Genomic DNA, 15,925 nt, shown 5'->3' on the forward strand with positions numbered 1-15,925 from the left:
GAGTTTATTGTAAATACTTATGCTGGCTTCATACCTTTTAGAAGAAAGCTTACACATTTATGCCCTTGAGTAGTTGCTTATATACTACTTTAAATTTCAAATTACATACTCATACTTTATGTTTCAGCTGACTTTTACAAGCTGACAAGGTGGTGCATTAGGGTCTAAAGAGACAGCCCAGTATGCAACTGTAATGAGAGGTTCTTTGTCTGGCAAGTCCTGTTGCCCTTGAACCCCAAAATAAACACACAGAGACATACATTAATTATGAAACTCTTGGCCAATGACTAGGGCTTCTTCTTGGCTAGCTCTATCTTAATTATTAACCCATTTCTATTATTCTAAGTATTTCCACGTGGTCTTGGCTTACCAGAGAATGTCCAGACCTGTTTTTCCTCATTTGGTGTCTACATGGCAACTCTGCCTGCCTACGTTTCCCAGAATTCTCCTCTTCTAATCTGCCTATCTTCCTGCCTATTGGCCAACAGTGTTTTATTCATCAACCAATAAGAGAAACATATATACATAAGGACTTTCCCTGTCACTTAGGGGTTTCTTGCTCTTCCAGAAACCAGAGTCTGTTTCCAGAGTCTATATTAGGCAGCTCACAACTGCCTGCAAGTCTGCCCCACCCTCTTTGGGCCTCTGAGCACAGGCACATACACGGCAGACAGACATACAACCATGTATATGTTTATATAAACTTTTTAAAAGTGATCTATCAATAGATAGTTGTTAAGATTAAAAAGTCTGAATTTTTTCTTTGGAAGGGTAGATTAAATTTATGAATACCTGGGTAAGTTCTTCCAATTTTAAAGAGTCTCTACTGAAGGTATACTTGAAGTATAGAGTGGTTGCTTAGCATGTGTGAGACATTGAACTCTAATCCCAAATCCTCCCAAATTTTTTTAAGAGAAAAAATGAATCAGAGTAAACATGTTTTCCTCATAAAATTATTTACATGGATATTTCAGATAAAATAAATTTAAGAAAGAGGCTGGGAGTATAGGTTAGTAATAGGATGTATACTTAATCTGTGTATATCACTAATTTTGATACCAGTACTGCAGAAACAGAAAAAAGTCTATACAATAATATTCAATGATGCTTAAAATTATTGTTCCTCATATTTTTTTGAAAAGCTATCTGGTAATCTACCTTATAAGAGTGAGGGTGGATATTTAAAAGCCTCTATTTTTACATGAAATGATACAGAATTATGTACTAACACAATGTAATTGATTATGACTACACTGCAGACTTTCAAATTGTGTTTAGAATTATGTGTATTTTGTACAGGACTTTATCTGAGGTATCCAAGAAGTGCAGGGCATTCAAACCCTAAAATTGTGTAGAATGTAGGAAAGACCACAATGATTCCACCAACTTTGAATCTTGTCGTGTCTGCCATGAAGGGATTTTAGTCACTGGTAGTAGGTTGGCAAGTTTTCAAGTGTCAGTAGTATGTGATAGATGAATGCAGGGTTTGCTGCTTGGTTTAGGAGAGAGACCAAGGAAAGGTGCTTTAGTAAGGGTTGTTAAGGTTTACAGGAAGGCACTGTAGATAAAGATGCTCACCACCATGCCTGCAGGTAGAGTTTAATTCCCAGGACCCATGTGGTAGAAAAAGAAAGAACTGACTTATACAAGTGTCCCCTGATTTAAATATGTGTACACGTCTGTAAATAAATAAAAATATAAATGGGATTATACTAAATTACAAAGACAGAATTTTATCTCTAAGCCAGAAGAAGAAAGTATGTAAGGTGTACAAATAGAAAACTATTAATTGACATATAGAATAGTTCTTATACAGAAAAAAATAACACAGCTAAAAGGCATGGTGGTAAGAGTATCATTTAAAATGTCATTTTAGATAGTAGATGCTTTATTTAAAAGAACTAAAAATTCTCCTTTTAGGTTCACTATTACAATGAAATGTTTGGTGTTTGGGAACCTTTACTGGAACCATTAGAAATTGATCAGACTGACGATTTTAGACCATGGAATCTTGGAATCAAGGTATGTATGTGTGTGTTATTTTCTTAAAGTAGTTTTGGGTTTACAGTAAAATAGGTGATGTGTACTTTATCCATATATCCTCTACGTGTGTGTGTGTGTATATACTCAAAGTATATCTGAAGTCTGAAAAAGAGTTTAGAAGAAAAGCCTTCCAAAGTCTTAAGGATATCCATACTACAGTATACACTTTTAACTTATTTATTTATTTGTGTATGCGTGGCTCTTTTTCTGTATGAATGTCTGTGCACCATATGCCCGCGGTGTCCACAGAGGCCAGAAGAGGATATCAGAGCCCATGATACTGGAGTCACAAGCCATTGTGAGCTACCATGTGGGGCCTGGGAGTCAAATTGATGCCCACTGCAAGATAGGAAATGGTCTTAACCACTGAGCCATGGCTCCAACCCCATGTAGTACCAGAAGTGTAAAAGTGAAAGTAAAAATCATGACCTGAGACTGAACATCGGAGATCCCATTCTTAACTGTTACCTCACACAATAGGGACGTTCTTTTATGTTCTTTTGTTCTGTGAATGGACTTCCTTTCCTTTCCTTTTTCCTTTCCTTTCCTTTCCTTTCCTTCCCTTTCCTTCCCTTCCCTTTCCTTTCCTTTCCTTCTTCCCTCGCTCCCTTGATCCCTCTATTCCTTCCCTCTTTCATACCTTCCTACTTCTCCCTCCCTTATCTTCTTCCCTCTCTACTATTTCATCCTCTCTATAATCTATTGAAGGTTGCATGTTATTTGCTTGAAATATGTTGTGAATTTATGTAATCCTGAGAATCAGTGCCTTTAAAAAGTCAAAATTGTGTTTGTGAAGCAAGGAATTATCTTTTTTTTTTTTTTTGGTTTTACGAGACAGGGCCTCTCTGTATTGTTTTGGAGGCTGTCGGTCCAGTCTGACCTCGAACTCACAGAGATCCGCCTGCCTCTGCCTCCACAGTGCTGGGATTAAAGGCGTGCGCCACCACCACCCGGCTAAGGAATTATCTTAATGTACACCATGCTTCTTACCTAATGATGGGCTCAACTTATAGACTTTGAGACAAATTTTCAGGGAAATAAAATATCTCTGAGTTTGAGGCCAGCCTGGTCTACAGAACAAAATCCAGGGAAATCCAGAGATACACAAAAATCCTTGTCTTGAAAAACCTAGAAAAAAAAGTAAGATAAAATAACTAAATGACTAACTTGGCATGTCTACCATATTATATTTAAATCGTTTAATTACATTCTTTAGGTTATACAAAAGAAGGATTTGAATAAACTAATTTAATTGGTAGTTTTTTGACAGTAAGTCACTGAATTCTGGAAAGAAGCAAATAGTACTTCTTATGAATTCCTGCTTCATAACATTGTTCTGCCACTTTTATTGGACTTTTTTTAGTACCTGGTTCTCTTTCTGTTAACATGACCAATACACTAAACTATTCTTGACTAATTTATTGTGGAGTGTATGCTTTTGATTCCATTATATACTTAGTAATTTTCAAAGTTTTTCTTTCTTTTATGGAAGAGGATAGAATTTATTTTCCTTTAGTATTTCCGCTTTTTAGCTTTGTGACGGTACTTGGCACTTCCAAGAAATGTTATTGGGCATATATATAACCCATGGAATTCATAGCTCTCTACAGCAGTGTAATCCCTGGAATTCATAGCTCGCTCCCCTCCCTCTCCCAGTGGTGTTTGTTTTTACTTGCAGATAAGTTATGTTATACTATTAAATACAAATTCTTTTTTCTCATATCTAATTTTAATTTCTCATTTTAGATGAAAAAGAAAGCAAAACAGTCCATTGTTGAGTCAGAAAGTGAAGAAGAAAACTACAAAGTACCAGAATATAAAACTGTCATAAGTTTTTATTCTAAAGACCAATTAAACATTACATTATCCAAATGTGGCCTTGTTATGTTAAATAATTTAGTTGAGGTAAGAAAAAATAAATACTTGACACTTTAAATATTGAAATATTTTGCATTAACCCTTAAATGAGTACAGTCACTGATCCAGTTACTTTTCTCATGTACTATAGTGTTTTTCTCATTTACTACAAATGTTCCCTGTTAGGCATTTACTGAAGCTGCTACTGGATCTTCAGCTGTCTTCCTAAGGGATCTAGCACCGTTTATGATTTTAAATTCTCTTGGACTTACTGTATCTGTTTCACCAAGTGATTCTTTTAATGTACTCAATGTTCCTTTGGCAAAATCATATGAATTGAAAAATGGAGAGAGTTTAAGTATGGATTATGTACGAACTAAGGACAATGATCATTTCAATGCAATGACCAGCCTAAGCAGCAAACTCTTCTTCATTCTCCTTAGTAAGTAATACATTCACTTTCTGGGGCTTTGTGAAGTTGTTTTGTGAAAGCAATCTTATTCATTTGTAGTGCCTTAACAGCTTTTTAAAAATAATAATAATAGGTTTTCTAGTATAATGGGGACTACATTAATTGCTATTCTGAGATAAAATATTATGACCAAGGCAACTTATAGAAGAATTTGTTTGGCTTATGGTTCCAGAAAGTTATAGTCTTTGAATGACAGAGTAGAGGCAGCAGGCATGGTGGTTTGAATAGTAAGGAGAGAACTCACACCTTGAACTGCAAGCAAGAAGCAGAGAACAAAATGAAAATGGTGGGAAGCTGTGAAACCTCAAAGCTCATGCCCAGTGGTGCACTTCTTCCAAAAGACCCATTCCTCCTAATCGTTCGCAAACGGCTCTGCCATCTGGGGACCAAGTATTCAATGCTAGAACCTATGGAGGGGCAATCTCATTCAAGCCAACATGGGAACAATATTTTCCTCTCCAGTATGTAGACTTCTTTTTTTTTTTTTAGCTTTTTTTTATTACTTTAATTTTAAATAGCTTGCTTCACATTTCAATCCCAGTTCCCTCTCCCTTCCCTCTTCCTGCACCTCCCTAACATCCCCCAGCCTCCCACCCTATCCCCACTTCCTTCCACATAGGGGATATCCAGAGCCTGTCATTTCACTCAGGGCAGGGTCCAGGCACTACCCTAAGAGTCCAGGCTGAGAGAGCATCCCTCTTTGTGCTGTGGACACACGATGTCTGTTTGTATGTCAGGGATAAACACTGATCCACTGCCCAGGGCCCCATAGGTTGCCCAGGCCTCCTCACTGACTCTCACACTCAGGGGATCTGGATCAGTCCCATGCTGGCCTCCCAGCTGTCAGTCTGGGGTCCAAGAGCTCCCCCTTGCTCAGATCATCTGTCTCTGCTGGTTTTGCCAGCTCATTCTTCACCAATTTGCTCATCACTCCTCTCTCTCTCTCTGTCACTGGGTTCCATGGTTCAGGTCAGTGTTTAGTTTTGGATGTTTGCCTCTGCTTCCATCAGTCACTGGATGAAGGTTCTAGGATGGCGTATAGTGTAGACATCAAGTTCATTATCAGGAATGGGCATTTAAGGTGGTCTCTCCACTATTACTTAGCTTGCCAGTTGGTGTCATCCCTTTAGATCACTAGAGGTCTCACAGGTGCCAGATCTGTCTTCTAACATATGACTCACTCTTTTATGGTATTTCTCATCCTGTTCTCCCCCTATCCTACCCCCCACTCAACCTTCCTGCTCCCCCATGACCTACTCTCTCTTCCTCTTCTCCCCATGTCATCTTCCCAGCTTCCACTCCCCCTCCCACCCCTTGCCGTGTTTCCAGTCTGTTCAGAAGATGTTGCCTTATTCCTCTTCTCTGGGTTACCATGCATATCTCTCTTAGGTTCTTTCCTGTTTCCTAGACTCTCTGTCAGTGGAAGTGCAGACTAGCACTATCCTGATCCATGTCTCAAATCCATATATGAGTGAGTACATATCATGTTTGTCTTTTTGTGACTGGGTTACCTCACTCAGAATGGTTTCTTCTAGTGCCATCCATTTTCCTGCGAATTTCAAGATTCCATTGTTTTTTTCTGCTGACAAGTGATATCTATCCAGGAAATTGTCCATTTCCTTTAAATTTTTGAATTTTGTGGAGTACAGATTTTCAAAGTATGCCCTGATGATTCTCTGGATTTCCGCAGTGTCCATTGTCATGTCCCACTTTTTATTTCTGAATTTGTTAATTAGCATGCTCTCTCTCTCTCTCTCTCTCTCTCTCTCTCTCTCTCTCTCTCTCTCTCTCTCTCTCTCTCTCTCTCTCTCTTGGTTAGTTTGGACAGAGGTTTGTCTATTTTGTTGATTTTTTTCTCAAAGAACCAACTCTTTGTTTCATTGATTCTTCTCAATGTTTTCCTGTTTTCTACTTGATTGATTTCAGCCCTCAATTTGATTATTTCCTGGCGTCTGCTCCTCCTGGGTTAGTTTGCTTGTTTTTGTTCTAGAGCATTCAGCTGTGCTATTAATTCTCTAGCATGAGTGTTCTCCAGTTTCTTCATGTGGGCACTGAGTGTCTTGAACTTTCCTCTCAGAAGTGCTTTCAGAGTGCCCTATAAGTTTGGGTATGTTGTGTCTTCATTCTCATTGAATTCCAGGAAGTCTTTCATTTCTTTTTTCATTTCTTCCTTTACCCAGGGATGGTGTAATTGTGCATTGTTCAATTTCCACAAGTTTGTAGAGTTTCTGCAATTTGTGTTATTGTTGAATTCTAATTTTAATGCATGGTGGTCTGATAAGATATAGGGGGTTATTCCAATTTTTTTGTATCTGTGGAGGTTTGCTATGTTTCCTATTATGTGGTCAATTTTAGAGAAGGTTCCATGTGGTGCCGAGAAGAACGTTATATCTCTTGTGTTTGGTTGGAATGTTCTATAGATGTCTGTTAAACCCAGTTGGGTCATCACTTCTATTAGTTCTTTTGTTTCTTTGTTATGTTTCTGTCTGGAGGTCCTGTTTAGCAGTGAGAGCGGAGTGTTCATTTCTCCTACTACTAGTGTGTGAGATTTTATATGCGATTTGAGCTTTCGTAATGTTTCTTTCACGAATGTGAGCACCTTTGTATTGGGGGCATAGATGTTTAAAATTGACACTTCAACTTGATGGACTTTTCCTTTGATGAATATGAAATGTCCTTCATCTCTTTTGATTGATTTTAATTTGAAGTCTAGTTTGTTAGATACTAGGATTGCTATACACGCTTGTTTCTTGGGTCCATTTGATTGGAACATCTTTTCCCAATCCTTTACTCTGAGGTAACATCTGCCTTTGACGTTGAGATGTGTTTCTTGTATGCAGCAGAAGGATGGGTTCTCTCTCTGGATCCATTCTGCTAGTCTGTGTCTTTTTATAGGCAAGTTGAGACCACTGACGTTGAGGGATATTTAATGACCATTGATTGATGATTCTTGTTTGTGCTTGATTTATTGATAGTGGAGTTATTGTGTGTAGGTTCTCCTCCCTTTTTCTTTTGGTGTTTGGTAAAGTGGGATTATCTATTGCCTGTGTCTTTGTTAGTGTAGTTATCTTCGTTGGGTCTAGGTTTTCCTTCCAGCACTTTCTGTAGAGCTGGATAAGTATTAAATCTGGCTTTGTCATGGAATATTTTGTTTTCTCCATCTATGGTAATTGGAAGCTTTTCTGGATATAATAGTCTGGGCTGGCATCCTTGTTCCCTTAGCGTTTGTAGGACATCTGTCCAGGATCTTCTGGCTTTCATAGTTTCCATTGAGAAGTAAGGTGTAATTCGGCTAGGTCTGTCTTTATGTGTTACTTGGCCTTTTTCTTTAGCTGTTCTTAATATTTTCTCTTTATTCTGTAGGTTTGATGTTTTGATTATTATGTGGCAAGGTGACTTCTTTTTCTGGTCTAGCCTATTTGGTGTTCTGTAAGATTCTTGTATTTTCATAGACATATCCTTCTTTTGCTTAGGGAAGTTTTCTTCTATGATTTTGTTGAATATGTTTTCTGTACCTTTGAGCTGTATTTGATTTATTTTATGTGTACAAATGTTTGCTTTTTTGAATGTATGTGCACCATATGCTTGTTTGAGTCCGTGGAATTTAGGTTATGAATGATTGTGAGCTACCATTTCAGTTTTGGGAATTGAACCCAGGTCTTCTGAAAGAGCAACAAGTACCTGTAACTACTGAGCCATTTCTTTAGCCCCTTGTAAATTGTTCTAAATATTATGCCTATTTTTTGGAAATCATTTCTGGTTTCCACGAGTTTTTTTATATTTATTGGAGGTTAAAAATCTATATAATTTTTAAATTGCCATACAATCTTGCTTTCTTACCCATATTCACTGGTACTTTAGTCAAATACTGAGGGCAGTGTTTGTGCTGTCTGAAAAGCTCACTAGACACAGAAGGCTACTAATATATTAGTAGATATTCTCATCTGAATTAGTGCTTCATAGATGGGTGTTATCAGGAAATTGTCTGTGGTGTGTACTTATTACCTTTACTCACTGTGAGAATTAATTTAAAACTGGGGACTCAAATTTATGTAAATTAATTTCACTCCCACTATAATATGTTCATTTTTGCTGAGTTTATGTGAAATTTTCTTTAATCAAATGTAAGTTATATCTTTAAAATGACATAGAGAGTTAGAAAAGTAGAGGTCTATATTCACCTTGGTATCTTCAGTGGTTATTATGACAGTACCAATAATTGCTCTTGAATATTATATTCCTCCATTTACTGTTTGCTTTCTTAATTGTGATGATTTTAGGTTATTTAGATTCCTAAGTGAAAAATAAACCTTTCAGCTATGTTTTTGATAAAATGCTTTGAAGGATTTATGTGAATAATATCCTATAATATTGGTTATATTCAAAGAGTTTTTTCATTTAGGAGACAGTCATCTAGTGCTTACAATACATTTGAAATTATCACATAGTGAATTCTCATTAACTGAGGTTGTCTGTATTTGATTTAGCACCTGTTAACCACTCTGCTGCTGACAAGATTCCTTTAACAAAAGTGGGAAGGCGTCTGTACACAGTAAGACACAGAGAGTCTGGAGTTGAAAGATCTATCGTTTGTCAAATTGACACATTTGAAGGAAGTAAGAAAGTAACAATCCGCTCACCAGTGCAGGTATGAAGTAAGGAAACCTGTAGACGCTCCATGCATGTGTTGGAAGTGGCCCAGAGATGTAGCTCAGTTAGTGGAACATCTGCCTGGATGTAGGAAGCTCTGAGTTGTTCCCTGGCACCACATATGCACCACACATACTGTATATAGTGGCATACCTTTTTTAATCTCAGCACTCACGAGGTGAAGTCAGGAAGGATCATACTTGACTACTCAGTCTGTTAGATGCCAGCCTGGGCTACATGAAACCCTATCTCAGAAAGAAAAGAGAAATATTCAAGTAAATCATTGCCAAAAGAATACGAACTGTTGCAGAAACAAAGATTCTCATCAATAGTAATAGTACTCCTGTGACAGGAGCACTAGAAGACCATCATTTCTTGTAGAACTGCTTTGTACAATGCTTTTAGTATTTTATAAATATATGCACCATATTTTTCTTAGTCTTATAGCATGTTTTTAATAGTAAAACTATCAAGAAAATTACAGACTTTTTGAGATATATACAATGAATAGCATATAGAGTTTAGTTTTGATATTAATATTACATTGTTAAATGAGTTGCATAGGTACAATATGTTTAGAATAGAAACACATATACAGTATAACAAAAATAACTGGTTGAAAGGGCAGGCTGAAAGAATATAAGAAACAGAGGAGGGAAGAGTATTGTGAAATGTCAGTGTCTAGATATGGATATGAATTCATAACAATAGTTGTTTTATTTTGCCAGTTTTGTTGGGAAAAGTTTGCCTGTGGTTATACTTTGTATTTTCTTGCTTTCTAGGAATATTGAATATCTTTTTGTCTCTATTTGTTATTAGTTAGCTTTTCCTTCTGTAGATTCCCTGTTTATTGTTTCCATTTTCATTGTGCTTGTAACTTTTATAATTTTCAAATTTTTTGTGTATGCACTCTTCTAGTCCTTTTGTTAAGTATGGTACTAACATTTCCCAGTCTGACATTCTATATGTTGACATACTTGATTTCCTTTTTATTTTTGAAACCATTCACAGAAAAACCCTTCTGAAGAAAACTGACTCTCCCTCCCCCAGCAGCCATCAATGGCAAATTGCTCCCCAGCTGGGATGGTGCCTTATACATCCCTCCCTCATCTATGCTGGAATGTTGGCTTCCTTAAAGTTGTATTTTTCAATAAAATATAAACCTGGAGAGTTTCCTTTTGTTTTTAAAGATTTTCTTCTATTTTATATGACCAAGCTGAATGTTGCCTGATAGATTCTTTGTTAAGATATGTACATGGGCATATTTTAAAAATATCTTTTCTTACATTAATATTAAATATGTTTTTTTTTCTCAGATTAGGAATCATTTTTCAATCCCAATTTCCGTTTTTCAAGGGGATACTTTATTGGGAAGTGCTTCACCTGAAAATGAATTCAACATACCTTTAGAATCTTACAGGTGAGTTTGTTGTTGTTGTTGTTATCTTCTTACTTGCCCTAAACTGTTAAGAGATTTTCAGTTTCAGATTCTATATAGGTAATGTTTTTAAATTATCAAACTTTGATTCAGTCTACACTGTTAAATATCTCAGCTAGTGTAGATTTCAAGGTACTAGGTATCTTTTCAAAACTAAAAATTAACTATTGTATTTTAAACTGTGCATTATTTATACTTATACTAATTAATGTAGTTACTACATGCTTGTAGTATTCCCATCAGGACCATACTCACATGTTCATGTGTTTTAAAATATCTAATGGAATATGATTTGCTTTCTATATTTATAGAATTGTTTTATAATCCAAGTTTTGAAAATTGTTTTAGAAAACAGTATCTTTTTTTTATTTTTGCTTTTTAGAAAACAGTGTCTTTTGTGTATATGTATTTTATTTGTTTATGGGTAGAATTGTAATCTTAAATATGTAAAATACTTGAAATAATTAAACTTGATGCAAATATTATACTTTAAGAAAAGATTAAGTGAAACGTGTTAAATTAAGACATAATATTTTTGTATCATAATAAACAATGATCAGAGTATTTAATTTAAAGTACTCCTTTATGGAGAGTTCAGTACTATAGTTTACCATTTCAGAAAGCACACTAGAAGTTGACTGAGCAGTGCTACAAGAGGAGAGAGGCAATAATGTAAGCAGATTCACATGTTCCTTTTCTAGTCCCTCTGACCTGTGGTTAGAAGGTGAATATGTGGGATGCACTCTCACCCTTAACTCCTGGGGGGGAGGGTCTAGGCCCTGCCCTGGATGAAATGACAGACTATGGACAACCCCATGGAGGGCCTCACCCTCCCTGGGGAAATGAGGGGATGTTGGGGGGAGGGAAACAGAGAGGGACCTGGAACTGACTTGTGAAGCAACCTTGTTTCTAATCTAAATTTAAACTTAAAAATAAAAAATAAAAAAAGGTGGATATGAGATTTGTAAAACTGAGAAAACAGGTTAGCAATTTGTGGCACATATTTTCACATAAACAGACCAGCCAACTCCTATAATCCTTCAGACGTGCTGCGGGAAAGAATTATATTGTTACAGCCACAACAGAATTACCATGGTATCTCTCTTTGTTTTATTTATTTATTCACTTACTTATTTATTTATTTTAATTAAGCAAATAAACTTTTTATTTAAATTAGAAACAGTCTTATTTTACATATCAATCCTAGTTCCCTCTCCCTTCCATCCTCCCACACTCCCCATCGACCCCCATCCCATCCCCCATCCACTCCCCGGGTGAGACCTTCCATGAAGAATCATCAAAAACTGTCAAGTCATTTGGGGCAGGACTTAGGCCCGCCCCTGTGTATCTAGGCTGAGACAGTGTCCCTCCAAGGGAAATGGGCTCCCGAAGTCAATTCATGCACTAGGGATACTTCCTGGTTTCACTGCCAGAGGCCCTATAGACTGCCCAGTGGTCCTAGCTGACACTCACTCAGGGGGCCTGGTTTGGTCCCATGTTGGTTCACCCACCAGCTGTTAGACTGGGGTCCATGAGTTCCCACTTGCTCAGGTCAGCTGTTTCTGTGGGTCTCCCAGTATAGTCTTTACCCTTTGTTGGTCACTCCTCCCTCTCTGAAACTGGATTCCAGGAGTTTGGCTTAGTGTTTAGCTGTGGTTGTCTGCTTCTGCTTCCATCAGCTCTTGGATGAAGTGGATGAAGGCTCTAGGATGGTATATAAGGTAGTCATCAATCTCATTATAGGAGAAGGGCATCAAAGGCAGCCTTTCCATTATGATTTAGATTGTTAGTTGGCGTCATCTTTGTGGATCTCTGTGCAATTCCCTAGTGCCAGATTTCTCTTTAGACCTGTAGTGGCTACCTCTATTGATAGGAGAAAGAGGAGGGAAGAAGAGGAGCGGGGAGGAGAGCATGAGAGATCAGGAAGATTGAGTGGGGAGAGGACTAGATGAGAGTGAGAAACTGACTTTGTTTTAAAGACGATTTCATTACAAACTTGCAATAAAAGGTAGAGTTAAAATGTTTAAAACTTTAATTCTAGTCTTTAATGATGGAAATTAATAGCATTCTGCTAAATTCTTGTATATTTTGTAATAGTTTACAGTAAAGAAAGCAGTATAATCACACTTTTTTGTTCAAAGTTAAGTATTAATTCATTACCAGCCAAAGAGCCTTTATAAATTAGTTATTATGTGACTGTTCTGTATGGGTTTGACATTGACCTAGTGTTCAGGGAGATGTACACTTAATTATTTAAGCTTTAAGGTCTTAAAGTAACACATTGTTATTTCTCTATATAAATTTGAATATTTTGATTTTTTTATTTCTTTACCAAGTAGCAAGTATTTTCTTAATATATAAGACACTGTATATATACCAAAATGAATTGGATTTTGCTGTTACTGTTGAAGCACTGATAAATATGTAAGGTAAGAGACAGCTGTAAAGAATTACAAAAAGTGTTAAAGTTATAGGAAAGCATGAAAACACAAAAAGAATGACTGACTGGATGAAGGTACATGAAATTAAGTTAAATAGGTGTATTAGTCAGGGTTCTCTACCTCTACAAACATATAAACGAATGTATACATACTCTTTCTATATGTACATATATGTTTTAATATATAGTTTATAATATGAAAAGGATTAGAATGACTTACAGGCTGTGGTCCAGCTACTCCAACAATGTCTGTCTACCAACAAAAGATCCAAAAATCCAGTAGTTCTTCAGTCCACAAGACTGGATATCTCAGCTGATCTATAGCATATATTGGAATCCCAAAGAAGAAGGCTCCAATGCCAGAGAAAGAAAGGACTTGCTCATGAGAGGGAGAGAAAGCAGACAAAGAGGGCAGAAAGTGTGGCCCAGATTGAAGGTGGATCTTCTTACCTCAAGCAGCTAGATTAAAGGTGTATCTTCCCACCACAAAGATCCAGATTAGAAGTGGGTCTTCCCACTTCAAATGACATAATAATAATAATAATAATAATAATAATAATAATAATAATAATAATAATAATAGCCTTCACAAGTATGCCCACCTATTTGGGATTTAGTTATTCCAGTTGGAGTCAAGTTGCCAACCAAGAATAGCCATAACAATAGGTGAAGGAGAACATTTTTACAGTTGTTTTTGTTGTTGTTTTATCATGGTTTTCTCTCTAAGACTAAAAATATCACAATCATTTTTGTATTTCCAGTTGTATCTTTTGATTGGTATATAATAGGGCCTATAAATATTTTGGTATCCATGCATACATATCGTTTCATCCCTGTAATTCCAACCCTTAGAACTCGAGGCAAGAATACTGTCATAAGTATGAGGGCATCTTAGGGCACACAGGGAGTTTCAAGCCAGCCTGAACTACAGACAAAAACCAGTTTCTATATTAACAGAATTTAATTTAAATAAGCTAATAGAACAAACAAACGCTTTGACAAACTGCATGAGTTTGTTGGCCTTAATTTGAGGAGAATTAATTTTTATGTAATAGTAGAAATCAGAATGTAAAGTAGACTAAAAGTTATATGGACACTATAGAAGTAGCATAGGCAGAAATAAACTGTTTTGACAGTTTTGTGTATGGGTCAGAAGGCCATCGTTTAACGTGACCTCTAACTCCAGAGCACTAGCAGATGAAATTCACAAGAAAGGACAATAGGTGTGAGCCAAGTTACAGTAACATCACATGTAATATAGAAATAGATAGAAGATATTTAAACTTAGACTAAATGTTAGGAGAGTAAGGGATAGAGATTGTTTTGACACCTCATCTATAAGAGATAGTTAGAATCATAACTAGTTTTGCAAATAAAAGATACATTCAGATGATTCCTTCAAAAGCAAAGTGCTTGCCTAAAAAGTGTGAGGATCTATCCCCAACACTGGAAAAATGGTTACTTAATTAAAAACAATATGTCCATACAATGACTATTTCTTTTTTTAATTTTTTACATATATAATTCTTCATTGACTTTTTAGAAATTTCACATCATACACCCAAATCCCACTCACTTCCCCCTCCATATCCACACCACACTCCTGCAGCATGCCCTCCAAAGTTGATTCAAAACAAAACAAACAATAAACCCACCTTGCTCCTCCATCTTTCCAACACCTAGTAGCATAGGTTACTGTAGAGTGTTACTTTTGTCAAATCAGCCCCATTTGTCAAATGTTCATTATACTGAGTCATTGGTCTGGTTCAGTGTACCACCATAACTGAACTCTTACTGTAACCCTTCTTAGATAGTTCACCCTGAGTCATGGAGATCCTGCAGCTGTTGTTCCACCGCCATGCACTCCAGCAGGTCATAGGTGGGATAAAGTTAGAGTGGGCCCGGGATGTGGGTCTTGGTGATAGCTGAGTTGATCCGTCTTGGCCATTGTGACTGTTCCCTCAGGCAAGAGGCAGAGCCAGCTCTCCTGTGCCCATGCTCTCCTGAGTACAGGGAGTGGGGTTCAGCTCTCCTATGGGGGAGCAGGGCCAGCTCTCCTGCAGTGTCCAGCAAGAGGCAAGACCAGCTATCCCAGGGTCAGTGAGGGGCAGGTATGGATCAACACAACCCTCAAATCTCAACATGCATGGTTCCTGTGACCCCCTGTGGTAATAGGAGCCATGGACATCAGCCCACACGCTGGCTTCTGTTTTGCCATGGACCTAGACATGGCCCACAGCAGTAGCCCAGGCCCCAAGAACACCATGGCCCTGTTTGGCTGGACAGGCCACCCAGAGCGGCATGACCCTGGTGGCAGCACTGTCCTCAAACACCAGTATGGCCACAGGTTGTAGACCAGACCCCAGGTATGTGTGTGGTGTTTGGTACAATGGGCCACAGACATCAACTCAGTCCTGGGCTATGATAGGACCACACACTCATACATAGACCTCAGTAGGAGCCCAGGCTTGGATATCACCATGGCCCCAGGTGGCAGCATAGGTCTCTCAGATTGCCATGGCTCCTGTAGCAGAGTGGCTCTCAAACACCAGCCTGGCCCCAGGTAGCTGCCCAGACCCCTGGCATCAGCATAGCTTCAATTATATCAGGAGCCACAGACATCAACTCAGACCCTGGCTATAGTAGGGCCATGGAATCTGACATGGCCCTTATCAGTAGCCCTGGCCTGGATGGCACCGTGGCTCCAGGTGGTAGCAGGGACCACTCAGAATGGTATGGTCCTCAGGTGCCAACAGGATCATGGGTTGCAGCCTATAGACCCCAGTCATCTGTGTGGCCTTTCATGGTACCACAGGCCACTGAAATCAATGACACAGTCATGTTAGGGCTATAAACCCATCATGGCCCTCAGCAGTAGCCCTGGTCTGGATGACACTATGGCCACAGCAGCAGTGCAGCCTTCAGGCACCAACATGGCCATAGGATGCAGCCTAGGTAGCCTAGGTCTTCACATGCCCCCTGATGCCATGTGGCTCAGGCAGATGAAAGAAATCCACAGAACAGC

General features: G+C 38.0%; 1 protein-coding gene across 4 annotated transcripts in view; it reads left to right on the top strand.

Annotated features, from left to right (window-relative positions):
- The window catches only part of Vps13a (vacuolar protein sorting 13 homolog A), a 170,575-nt gene that overhangs the window by 94,556 nt on the left and 60,094 nt on the right, over positions 1 to 15,925 (top strand). For all 4 annotated transcript variants that reach the window (XM_040746689.1, XM_040746703.1, XM_040746695.1 and 1 more), the window contains 5 exons: positions 1,921 to 2,022; positions 3,790 to 3,948; positions 4,087 to 4,342; positions 8,860 to 9,020; positions 10,339 to 10,442. In XM_040746689.1, coding sequence (XP_040602623.1) covers positions 1,921 to 2,022; positions 3,790 to 3,948; positions 4,087 to 4,342; positions 8,860 to 9,020; positions 10,339 to 10,442 — 782 coding nt within the window. The remainder of the gene's footprint in view (positions 1 to 1,920; positions 2,023 to 3,789; positions 3,949 to 4,086; positions 4,343 to 8,859; positions 9,021 to 10,338; positions 10,443 to 15,925) is intronic.

Source organism: Mesocricetus auratus, unplaced genomic scaffold, assembly GCF_017639785.1.
Source record: "Mesocricetus auratus isolate SY011 unplaced genomic scaffold, BCM_Maur_2.0 Super-Scaffold_4256, whole genome shotgun sequence".
NCBI classification, from domain to species: domain Eukaryota; kingdom Metazoa; phylum Chordata; class Mammalia; order Rodentia; family Cricetidae; genus Mesocricetus; species Mesocricetus auratus.